The sequence below is a fragment of the Pristiophorus japonicus genome, chromosome 4 (assembly GCF_044704955.1).
Source record: "Pristiophorus japonicus isolate sPriJap1 chromosome 4, sPriJap1.hap1, whole genome shotgun sequence".
Classification (NCBI taxonomy): domain Eukaryota; kingdom Metazoa; phylum Chordata; class Chondrichthyes; family Pristiophoridae; genus Pristiophorus; species Pristiophorus japonicus.
Genome location: NC_091980.1, coordinates 169,083,556 through 169,096,534, shown reverse-complemented (window position 1 = coordinate 169,096,534; position 12,979 = coordinate 169,083,556). Strand labels below are relative to the sequence as shown.

General features: G+C 45.6%; 1 protein-coding gene across 2 annotated transcripts in view; it reads left to right on the top strand.

Annotated features, from left to right (window-relative positions):
• The window catches only part of jmjd7 (jumonji domain containing 7), a 47,434-nt gene that overhangs the window by 18,807 nt on the left and 15,648 nt on the right, over window positions 1-12,979 (top strand). For both annotated transcript variants that reach the window (XM_070877402.1, XM_070877403.1), the window contains exon 6: window positions 2,398-2,474. In XM_070877402.1, coding sequence (XP_070733503.1) covers window positions 2,398-2,474 — 77 coding nt within the window. The remainder of the gene's footprint in view (window positions 1-2,397; window positions 2,475-12,979) is intronic.

The window sequence follows — 12,979 nt, the reverse complement described above, 5'->3', positions numbered from 1 at the left end:
TATAAATATGTGAAGAGAAAAAGATTAGTGAAGAAAAACGTAGGTCCCTTGCAGTCGGATTCAGGTTAATTTATAATGGGGAACAAAGAAATGGGAGACCAATTGAACAAATACTTCGGTTCTGTCTTCACAAAGGAAGACACAAATAACCTTCCGATTGTACTAGGGGACAGTGGGTCTAGTGAGAAGGAGGAACTGAAGAATATCCTTATTAGGTGGGAAATTGCGTTCGGGAAATTGATGGGATTGAAGGCCGATAAATCCCCGGGGCCTGATAGTCTGCATCCCAGAGTACTTAAGGAAGTGGCCCTAGAAATAGTGGATGCATTGGTGATCATTTTCCAACAGTCTATCGACTCTGGATCAGTTCCTATGGACTGGAGGGTAGCTAATGTAACACCACTTTTTAAAAAAGGAGGGTGAGAGAAAACGGGTAATTATAGACCGGTTAGCCTGACATCAGTAGTGGGGAAAATGTTGGAATCAATCCTTAAGGATGAAATAGCAGCGCATTTGGAAAGCAGTGACAGGATCGGACCAAGTCAGCATGGATTTATGAAAGGGAAATCATGCTTGACGAATCTTTTGGAATTTTTTGAGGATGTAACTAGCACAGTGGACAAGGGAGAACCAGTGGATGTGGTGTATTTGTACTTTCAAAAGGCTTTTGACAAGGTCCCGCAAAATCAAAGCGCATGGTATTGGGGGTAGTGTATTGACGTGGATAGAGAACTGGTTGGCAGACAGGAAGCAGAGAGTCGGAATAAACGGGTCCTTTTGAGAATGGCAGGCAGTGACTAGTGGAGTGCCGCAGGGCTCAGTGCTGGGACCCCAGCTCTTTACAATATACATTAACGATTTAGATGAAGGAATTGAGTGTAATATCTCCAAGTTTGCGGATGACACTAAACTGGGTGGTGGTGTGAGCTGTGAGGAGGATGCTAAGAGGCTGCAGGGTGACTTGGACAGGTTAGGTGAGTGGGCAAATGCATGGCAGATGCAGTATAATGTGGATAAATGTGAGGTTATCCATTTTGGGGGCAAAAACACGAAGGCAGAATATTATCTGAATGGCGGCAGATTAGGAAAAGGGGAGGTGCAACGAGACCTGGATGTCATGGTTCATCAGTCATTGAAAGTTGGCATGCAGGTACAGCAGGCGATGAAGAAGGCAAATGGTATGTTGGCCTTCATAGCAAGGGGATTTGAGTATCGGAGCAGGAAGGTCTTACTGCAGTTGTACAGGGCCTTAGTGAGGCCTCACCTGGAATATTGTGTACAGTTTTGGTCTCCTAATCTGAGGAAGGACGTTCTTGCTATTGAGGGAGTACAGCGAAGGTTCACTAGACTGATTCCGGGGATGGCTGGACTATCATATGAGGAGAGACTGGATCAACTGGGCCTTTATTCATTGGAGTTTAGAAGGATGAGAGGGGATCTCATAGAAACGTATAAGATTCTGACGGGACGGGACAGGTTAGATGCGGGAAGAATGTTCCCGATGTTGGGGAAGTCCAGAACCAGGGGACATAGTCTTAGGATAAGGGGTAGGCCATTTAGGACTGAGATGAGGAGAAACTTCTTCACTCAGAGAGTTGTTAACCGATGGAATTCCCTGCCGCATTGTTGATGCCAGTTCATTGGATATAGTCAAGAGGGAGTTACATATGGCCCTTATGGCTGAAGGGACCAAGGGGTATGGAGAGAAAGCAGGAAAGGGGTACTGAGTGAATGATCAGCCATGATCTTATTGAATGGTGGTGCAGGCTCGAAGGGCCGAATGGCCTACTCCTGCACCTATTTTCTATGTTTCTGTGTAAACCCCTCTGCCTCTCCACCACCCTTTCCTCTAAGACTCTCCTTAAAACCCATTTCTTTGACCAAGCTTTTGGTCACTGCTCCTAATATTCTTTGGATTGGTGTTTCCTTATACCTCCACACAGGGCCTTAGGATATTTTTCTGCATTAAAGGCACTAAATGAATGAAATTTATTGTTTTGCTTTCCTTTGAGCAGCGACATCTAGCTGCTGATTCTGTTGGTCAAGTCAAGCCTACACCATCCTCAGCTGAGCAGTTAGGCGGGACCTGCTTCCAGTCACCAGGAAGTGCTGTTGCTGACCCAAACACTGCAGTGTGCACAAGAACAGATTCTCCCACCAAATGTCTTTCTCTCTCTATGGGCAGTTGCTGCCCTCCTCTCCTCTCCACAGGTCCTGCTCATGGCATGGCTGAAATCGGAAACTCAATAAACAAGAAACAACCCACCGATGGGTAATTTAAACTGGTATAAATACTGCGTATGGGGGCGTCACGGGTGTCTTGCGCAGAATGAGCACTAATGTAACACAAAGACCCGGGCTAGTCACTGAAACTCAGGTCTGTTATTGTTTCTGCAGAACTCTTCCAGCCTGCCACATACAAGGTGAATGAAGACGGGTCCTTCGATGTGATAGACGTACAGAATGCAGAGAAGGTAACGCACCCATCACAAGGGCTGAAAAGACATTTCTGTGATAACGTGTGTATTTATGGAGGGGCTATTTTTCAGCCAGGAGTCCCTTTGTATTATAACTTTAGCCCCCTATTCTTTGTCAGAACTTGCCCGACCCCTGGCGCTGACAGAACACAGTACCTGCTTCTGAGCTGCTCTCAATTCCCTTTGTAACTAGCTACCAGTACGTGCCAGAAACCAACCAGCGGTGATACTCCCCTACAACCTTTGCTCTCTCCTACTGAGAGATGCTGCGGTCTCTGCTCAGCAGCCTCTCTGTTCCATATTGGACAAACTGATTACTTGCGGTGGATTCAGACCGGCATTTTCCCACTGCAGAACATCGAGCAAGGCTAGCCGCCTCACTCAGAGAGATCCATCGAGTGCCTGGTGTCATTGTGAAATTTGTCATTTATTTAAAAGTTTATCTTAGTTGTTAAAAGTTTCAGTTGCTGAGCCAAATTGGAAGATTAATTTTTTTTTAAAAAGCATTTTGTATGAATCAAACATCATAGAGAATAAAATGCATCAGGGTTAAAATTGGTTATGGCCATTTTTGAGGCGGTGTCACCGCCTGAGTGCTGATTTTACCGCCAGGCGTTGGGCGCAGCCTCAAAATGCCAAGTTCAGTTTTTACTCCCAAAGACGAGAGAGCAGCACTAAAAGTGGCATTGTGCACTGGTCCTCGGTGTAAACGGGGCAGGAGTTCAGGAGGCCGACTCAATGTCGCAACAGAGGGCTGTCTGCATGCGAGCTGAAAAAACGGGGCGAGAAATACCCCATAACTGCTCCGACCCATGCACACACTTCCTCACTGGCACAATTAATAAATAAATGCTAAAATAAATAAAGAAAAAAAACTTACCCTGCTCTCTGGGCAATTCTGCCCGAGATCCCCGATGTTCCCACCACTTTTTGCAGGCTGTACAAACGCGGCTAAGGCCACCGTAGAAAGCAAATATCGTGGCAGCGGCGCCGAGAGTGCGCTGCAGCACACTGGATGATGTCACCACGTAGGTGGCGTTAGAGGGCGCAGCGTTACCTCTTGGGGTCTCCACCAACGAGCAATTCAATTTCCACGGAGGCGTGGACGCTGCTCACCGCCGGCGGTGGTTCTTTGCCGCCCATTAGCTGCCAACGCCGGCGCCAACGGGCCGCGTTATCAAATGTACTTTGGCCCTTTAGATCTTTCGACAGGGCTTTTGCATTATAAAAGTTTACATAACGATTTTCAGTGCTAAATGTTAACATAAGAAGTGTGACTGAAAGTTGTGACAAGTAATGTTTATGAACAGGATGTACACACTATGCTGTATATATATAAAATGCAAACTATAATAAGAATCAAATCAATCCTATCTGGACAAGTCAATTAATTTTTATTCTTGTATATTACTTCTCACATTTTTTTGTTTTATTAAAAACAGAGGAACCTTAATGGTGTGTTTAGACCACAGTGAGGTAGGCAGTAATTTGAAAGGTTACATATACTCTGCCCCACGAGCCAAAATTATACAAGATAATTTAGCCAACTTTCAAATATATTCTGTAACAAGTTACAGCTAGTTTCTGTTTGTTTCAAAAAAATATTTAGCAAAAAAAACATTTTTTGTGTCCCATTTGAACCCAGTCAAGAGGGAAAGCTGGCACCTTGTTCCCAGATTCTGCCATTACTGCTCGCTACAGCGCTTCCTGCAAATACAGGAGAGATGTCCAGTGTGTCCCGAGGAAGCACCTGGCTCCCACTTGGAAGTCCTACTCCCTGATGATGTGGCTGAGACACGGAGTACCATGTGGCAAATTACAGGGTCAAACTGGTATCCTAACAGTCACCCAAAACTCCAAAGCACTGTGCCACCTACAGTTCGTTCCTAGTGAGCTGAAGACGCAGCGTCTCCTCTGGATCTTGTGGGTAATTGCTGCAACCGGTGTAGGAATAGGCAACAATGACTATAATGCTCTTGATTTGTGCTGAGAAGGCTGATCTAAGTCATGATAGCAGCATGGACGCAACAATTGATTTCACCAACCCAAAGCTAGAGATTGGAAAAGTTAGCCAGGGTTCCTGCTCCTGATCACTATTCAGTGACTCATGCTGGCAAGTATCTGTATGTACATATATACACACATTGAGCAAGCATGGGATTGACTAAGCAGCGATGCCTCCCATGGTACAATTTACTGCTGACTCTCACAGTCTAAGCTCACAGATGGAGAATGGACACTCAGGTGAGGTACTATAAGCCTGTTGGGGTGCACCTAAACGTACCTCAGCTTGAGTTTGTGCCTTCAAGAGAAGAAGTGAAGGTATGCACTGATACTGGAGGGAGCTGAGTTAACAGCTGTAATGATAAAAGCAGCCCTGGGTAATTCTACGCTGACAGCTTCTCTCCTCTACATTACTGGGCTTGGAAACCTAAGCCAAAACCACCTTCTCCAGGTGCCAGAAAAGCCAAACTCTCCAGGCTTACTGCCTACCCCAGGCTTAATAAATTGGTTCCCATTCTGTTATGAGAAGTCATAGGGGGAGAAGTTTGCCTAGTTCGCACCTCCCGTTAGCGCCTACGGGGGGGGGGGGGGGGGGGGGGGCGCGGTAACGGGGCACTAAGGGGTTACCGACCGGGCATGGCAGATTCACTGACGCCCGCAAACTTGGCTGGCGCTAACACTTACCAGCTCGCTCTATTGTGCCCCGTGGTTTGTGACATTATCTGGTGCGCAGCGCCCCGTTAGTGCCCCACATGTGATAGTCGCTCCCACCCCCTGCAGCATTGCCGGGCATCAACAATGGCAGCTGCAGGAGGCGATGTCACCTCAGCTGGCCGCTTGGGGAATGATAGTTAAAGGCAGTCGTGGTCAGGTAGGCAAAATGTATTTCTCCCCCCAGTCTGGTACCTCCAAATTTCTTTTGATGCCGCAATTCTTCAGCCCGGCACTCTCTGAGTGCTTGGAGCTGTTGTGCAAGTTGCACAGGACCCGTGGCCCCACAGAGACAGCCTGAAGAGCGATTGAACCCATCACTGGCCCTTCCCTTTAAGCGAGGGAAGGAGCCTATAAAACCGGCAGTGCTGCCCCCAACATTGCTCAGCGCTCTGCCACTACTGCCCCTCTCACTCACTTTAGCACTGTAGGGGAAATGATAGCGCTTGATTTAGCGCTCCACCTCCCTCTTGGAGCGCTGAAGCGGAAGTTCCCGGGATGAAAAAATGATTATCGCCTGGCGATACATTTGCGCTCCTTCAAAGATTATCGCCCCAAACAAGGGCAATTTCTAGCCCAAAAACTCTAAATTGATTGTGGCCTTGACACTGGGCTTTGGCATTTCATCTATGTTTCTCATAACAAAAACCATCCCACCCGAGATAGCTGGCGGGATTGTGGGAACTGTTCTTTACTACTTCACTTTATTTATATCCCAGCTTCAATCACATCCGCTCAACCGGTTCAGGGTAGTATGATAAATAATTAAAGCCTCCTCTCGCCCATAAAACGATAGTGTTTAGTATGGATATATGTTCAGGCCTGTCTCCACAAAACAAGAGCTTAATGGTCAAGGATTATTGATGACCTCCTTACCCAAAGCTCCATTTGCTAGCTTAGCGCCTTGTTCTTTAAAGATGGCATCCTTACCACAGATATGCAGATTGAGTGCAGACCGTAGCAACCAACAACACAATAGAAGTGTGTTGAGAATTAGCGAAAAAGCTCGAGAACTAACCAATTTTTGGTTCACATTCATCAACTATATCAGGGCTAAATGCTTTTAAGTGAATTAAGAATATAAAACATAAAAAATAGGAGCAGGAGTAGGCCATTCGGCCTTTCTAACCAGCTCCGCCATTCAATAAGATGATGGTTAATCTTCTACCTCAACTCCACATTCCCGTACAATCCCCAAGTACCTTGATTCCCTCAGTATCCAAAAATTTATCGACTTCTATCTTAAATGTACTCAACAGCTCAGCATCCACAGCTCTCTGGCAGAAAGAATTCTAAAGATTCACAAGCCTTTGAGTGAAGAAATTTCTCCTCCTCTCAATCTTAAATGGCTGACCCCTTATTCTGAGACTGTGACCCCGAGTTCTAGATTTCCCAACCAGGGGATACAATCTCTCCGCATCGACCCAGTCAAGCTCCTTAAGAATGTTATATGTTTCAATGAGATCACCTCTCATTCTTCTCAACTAGAATTGCATGTGCCAGAAGTACCAGAGCCACCTAGCTCGTGGATTGTTGATCCAGGTAAGTTAGTTATTGTGGTGAAGGGAAATATAGGTGAGAGATGAGGAAGCTAGGAGTAAAAATGAAAATCATTTGGAACTTTTCATCAAAATCATTAATAGAGTTATTACATAAGTTACCAGAAAAAGCTAATATAAATGTGAGAGTGAATTTAAAAAAAAAATTCATTCATCGGATTTGGGCATCACTGGCAGAGCCAGCATTTATTGTCCAACTCTAATTGCCCTTGAGAAGGTGGTGGTGAACCGCCTTCTCGAAGCGCTGCAGTCCCGTGTGGTGAAGGCACTCCCACAATGATGTTAGGGAGGGAGTTTCAGGATTTTGACCCAGCAACAATGAAGGAATGGCGATATACTTCCAAGTCAGGATGGTGTGTGACCTGGAGGCGAACTTGGAGGTGGTAGTGTTCCCATGTGCCTGCTGCCCATATCCTTCTAGGTGGTTGAGGTCGTGGGTTTAGGAGGTGCTGCCGAAGAAGCCATGGTGACTTGCTGCAGTGCATCTTGTAGATGGTACACACTGCAGCCACGGTACGTCGGTGGGGTATCGATCAAGCGGGCTGTTTTGTCCTGGATGGTGTCGAGCTTCTTGAGTGTTGTTGGAGCTGGACTCATCCAGGCAAGTGGAGAGTATTCCATCACGCTCCTGACTTGTGCCTTGCAGATGATGGAAAGGCTTTGGGGAGTCAGGTTGTGAGACACTTGCCGTGGGATACCCAGCCTCTGACCTGCTCTTGTGGCTGGTCCAGTTAAGTTTTTGGTCAATGGTGACCCCCTAGGATGTTGGGGATTCGGTGATGGTAATGCTGTTGAATGTCAAGGGGAGGTGGTTAGACTCTCGGTTGTTGGAGACAAGTCATTGCCTGGCACTTGTGTGGCGCGAATGTTACTTTCCACTTCTCAGCTCAAGCCTGAATGTTGTTCAGGTCTTGCTGCATGCTGGCACAGACTGCCTCATTATCTGAGGAGTTGCAAATGGAACTGAACACTGCATTCATCAGCGAACATCCCCACTTCTGACCTTATGATGAAGGGAAGGCCATTGATGAAGCAGCTGACGATGGTTGTGCCTAGGACACTGCCCTGGGGAACTCCTGCAGTGACGTCCTGGGACTGAGATGATTGACCTCCAACAACCACAACCATCTTCCTTTGTGCTAGATATGACTCCAGTCGATGGAGAGTTTTCCCCCTGATTCCCATTGACTTTCAATTTTACTACGGCTCCTTGATGCCACACTCGGTCAAATGCTGCCTTGATGCCAAGGGCAGTCACTCTCACCTCACCTCTGGAATTCAGCTCTTTTATCCATGTTTGGACCAAGGCTGTAATGAGGTCTGGAACTGAGTGGTCCTGGCAGAATCCAAACTGAGCATCAGTGATCATGTTATTGGTGAGTAAGTGCCGCTTGATAGCACTGTCAACGACACCTTCCATCACTTTGCTGATGATTGAGAGTAGACTGATGGGGCGATAATTGCTGGATTGGATTTGTCCTGCTTATTGTGGACAGAATATTCCTGGGCAGTTTTCTACATTGTCGGGTAGATGCCAGTGTTGTAGCTGTACTGCAACAACTTGGCTAGAGGCGCGGCTAGTTCTGGAGCACACATCTTCAGCACAACAGCCAGTATATTGTCGGGGCCCATTGCCTTTGTTGTATCCAGTGCGCTCAGCCGTTTCTTGAAATCACGTGGAGTGAATCGAATTGGCTGAAGACTGGCTTCTGTGATGGTGGGGACCTCAGGAGGCGGCTGATATGGATCATCCACTCGGCACGTCTGGCTGAAGATGGTTGCAAACGCCTCAGCCTTGACTTTTGCACTCAGATGCTGGGCTCCGCTATCGTTGAGGATGGGGATGTTCATGGAGCCGCCTCCTCCCGTCAGTTGTTGAATGGTCCACCACCAATCACGGCTGGATGTGGCAGGACTGCAGAGTCTTGATCTGATCCGTTTATTGTCGGATGGCTTAGCCCTGTCTATAGCATGCTGCTTCCGCTTTTTAGCATGCATGTCATCCTGTGTTGCAGCTTCCTCGGGTTGGCACCTCATTTTTAGGTACACTAGTTATGCTTGTGTTTCTGTAGAGAGAAGAAATTGAATGGTTATGGTGAGACCTTAAACAATTATTTTGCTTCGGTCTTCACAGTGGAAGACACAAAAACCATGCCAAAAATTGCTGGTCACGGGAATGTGGGAAGGGAGAACCTTGAGACAATCACTATCACTAGGGGAGTAGTGCTGGACAGGCTAATGGGACTCAAGGTAGACAAGTCCCCTGGTCCTGATGAAATGCATCCCAGGGTATTAAAAGAGATGACAGAAGTTATAGCAGATGCATTCGTTATAATCTACCAAAATTCTCTGGACTCTGGGGAGGTACCAGCAAATTGGAAAGCAGCTAATGTAACGCCTCTGTTTAAAAAAGGGGGCAGACAAAAGGCAGGTAACTATAGGCCGGTTAGTTTAACATCTGTAGTGGGGAAAATGCTTGAAGCTATCATTAAGGGAGAAATAGCGGTACATCTAGATAGGAATAGTGCAATCAAGCAGACGCAGCATGGATTCATGAAGGGGAAATCATGTTTAATTAATTTACTGGAATTCTTTGAGGATATAACGAGCATGGTGGATAGAGGTGTACCGATGGATGTGGTATATTTAGATTTCCAAAAAGCATTCGATAAGGTGCCACACAAAAGGTTACTGCAGAAGATAAACGTACGCGGAGTCAGAGGAAATGTATTAGCATGGATCGAGAATTGGCTGCCTAACAGAAAGCAGAGAGTCGGGATAAATGGGTCCTTTTCGGGTTGGAAATTGGTGGTTAGTGGTGTGCCACAGGGATCGGTGCTGGGACCACAACTGTTTACAATATACATAGATGACCTGGAAGAGGGGACAGAGTGTAGTGTAACAAAATTTGCAGATGACACAAAGATTAGTGGGAAAGCGGGTTGTGTAGAGGACACAGAGAGGCTGCAAAGAGATTTAGATAGGTTAAGCGAATGGGCTAAGGTTTGGCAGATGGAATACAATGTCGGAAAGTGTGAGGTCATCCACCTTGGGGAAAAAAAAAGGGTATATTATTTGAATGGGGAGAAATTACAACATGCTGCGGTGCAGAGGGACCTGGGGGTCCTTGTGCATGAATCCCAAAAAGTTAGTTTGCAGGTGCAGCAGGTAATCAGGAAGGCGAATGGAATATTGGCCTTCATTGCGAGAGGGATGGAGTACAAAAGCAGAGAGTTCCTGCTGCAACTGTACAGGGTATTGATGAGGCCGCACCTGGAGTACTGCATGCAGTTTTGGTCACCTTACTTAAGGAAGGATATACTAGCTTTGGAGGGGGTACAGAGACGATTCAATAGGCTGATTCCGGAGATGAGAGGGTTACCTTATGATGATAGATTGAGTAGACTGGGTCTTTACTCGTCGGAGTTCAGAAGGATGAGGGGTGATCTTATAGAAACATTTAAAATAATGAAAGAGATAGACAAGATAGAGGCAGAGAGGTTGTTTCCACTGGTCGGGGAGACTAGAACTAGGGGGCACAGCCTCAAAATACGGAGGAGCCAATTTAAAACCGAGTTGAGAAGGAATTTCTTCTCCCTGAAGGTTGTGAATCTGTGGAATTCTCTGCCCAAGGAAGCAGTTAAGGCTAGCTCATTGAATGTATTCAAGTCACAGATAGATAGATTTTTAACCAATAAGGGAATTAAGGGTTACGGGGAGCGGGCGGGTAAATGGAGCTAAGTCCACGGCCAGATCAGCCATGATCTTGTTGAATGGCGGAGCAGGCTCGAGGGGCTAGATGTTCCTAATTCTTATGTTCTTATGAAAAGCTGGAATTGATCTTTCAAAAAAGATGACTTTTTTAGGCCTATTGACATTTTGCTGTTCTGACACATTGTTATATACTGAAATAACCTTGCTAGTGTCTCAACAACCCCCTCATTCATTATGCAGTGCCACCAGCATGACACTTCCCACATCCTCTTCACTACTGATATACTGACACCGAATGTCATTTGGTGAGAGTTAAGCAGGACCAAATTTGACAGCACATGAAATGCTGTATCCATTTCATTTTATGCAAAGCTTGCTCAGCATTTTGAAGAGCTGCTTGGGCCCAATCAGTCCCTGTCATTGCGGAGCTGGCCTAGGATGGTTAATATGACCCTTGTGGGGGAATCTAGAACAAGGGGCATAGGTTCAGAATAAGGGGTCGCCCAATTCAAATAGAGTGAGGAGTAATTTCTTCTCTCAGGGTTGTGAATCTTTGGAATTCTCTAGCCCAGAGAGCTGTGGAGGCTGGGTCGTTGAATATATTTAAGGTGGAGATAGACAGATTTTTGAAAGATAAGGGAGTCGAGGGTTATGGGGAGCGGGCAGGGAAGTGGAGTTGAGGCCAAGATCATATCAGCCATGATCTTATTGAATGGCGGAGCAGGCTCGAGGGGCCAAATGGCCTACTCCTGCTCCTATTTCTTATGTTCTTATGATACTTTCTTCTTTGTAATATTGTAGAAGTGTAGAGGGTACAATTTAATGGGTTTCAGTTAGCCCTGCTCTGCTGATGTGGCTAAAGTAGAGCTGTTGTATTGTGTGGTTTTGCTTTAATAACTCCTTTTCTCTCGCAAAATTCTTATAGCAGTAGCACAACCACAAAAAGAGTCTTTTGGAGCAAAACCAGTAGTGAAGTGCACACCTCTGTTCAATTCTACCAAGTCTTGCCTGTGCCTGAAGAAGTTGTGCCCTCAGGGAAAATGCTTGACAATTCCAGGGATGATAATATAAGTTTGTGGATTATACAGCACATAAACATTCATTCGTCTGGTTTGGCCAAGTGCTCTGTTTGATATTTTTCTAATCCCAGATAAGAGGCGAAGATTAGTTTGTAACCAGCATGGTTTCGTGACAGTTGGCACTGATCCATGATTCAAAGAAACCAGAACTGCAGACCCGTTCTTCACAAACCTCTTGAACATTCAATTCAAAGAGGCATTTAGTGTGAAGATAGGTTTGGAAAATGATTTGTTTCTGGGGTTAATGGATAATGAGGTGCGGGGCATTGATCTTCTGACTTTTCACAAAGCAAACGGGTCTTTTATATTACAGCCAAGTCTTGGGAGAACAGCTTAAAAGCACAGCTTTCCTGAAATGACTTGGAGTTGCACCACCTGTCTCCCTGTGAACTTGTGACTAAAGGGAAGTACGTGTGGTGTGACATTTTGCCCAGCTTGTTTTTGGCGTGGCATTGCGTCATGACACTAATATGAACATAATGGCCCGAAAATTGCAGCCTCGCCGGGTGCGGACAATGTGTGCACGCACCCAGCAAGGGCTCGCAAATGCCGGTACTTGCCATGCAGTGTCTTTTGACAGAGCACACGCATCCGCGGGAGAAGGACATTTCCGGGTGGAGATTTGGGCTATTTGCCCAACTCTTGCCCAGTGACTATCCTTCAAACTCTTATGTCTAGTAAAAGCAGGCGTATAGCTTAAGATTTTTAAAACATTGAAAAATTTAATGTTACTACTTATTTTTATATTAAAAACCCTGTCCAGTAAGGTAAATTTATTTTAAAATTATTAATACATTTTTTTTTTAATTTCAAAAAAATACATTTTTCTCAAATATTTAATTTAATGCAATTTCTATTAATTTTTAAAAAGTGAAGTGTTTTTTTTATTTATGTTTGATTTATAGTAATCGAGCTCCCATTACTATGAATGAGAATACTACATTGTGATTGGTGGTCCAGGCCCATGTGATCCCAGGATACACATACGATCCTGGAAGACATGTTCCCGTACGCTGGACTGCGAAACTAGGCCTCCGAGCGCAATCCTACCTTCCTCTGGGGCCCCCACGTTTTTTCGTTAAAAAAGTTTTGGTCGAAGGCATTTGCCAGGTAGCTACCAAACTCAATTTTCTCCCCATCAAATATCTTTATACATAATGATGCAAAGACACAACATTATGACGTCGCCACTGAAACCCTCAGCTGCGACTTACCTAGCCCCATTACAACCAGGATGATCAGTGCCTTCCTTATTGCCAATCTAAATAATCCGGCAGGTTTACTTTGATGTGAGGGACCCTCACTGGGAGACAGTGGCTGAAGGACAATATAAAAGCACCTCAAGTTGATGAGAGCAACTGCAGGGACACACCCACATAATCACAACGGAGATTAGATGCTGTCAAAGCCTTATGTTCGAAATACAATAATGAGG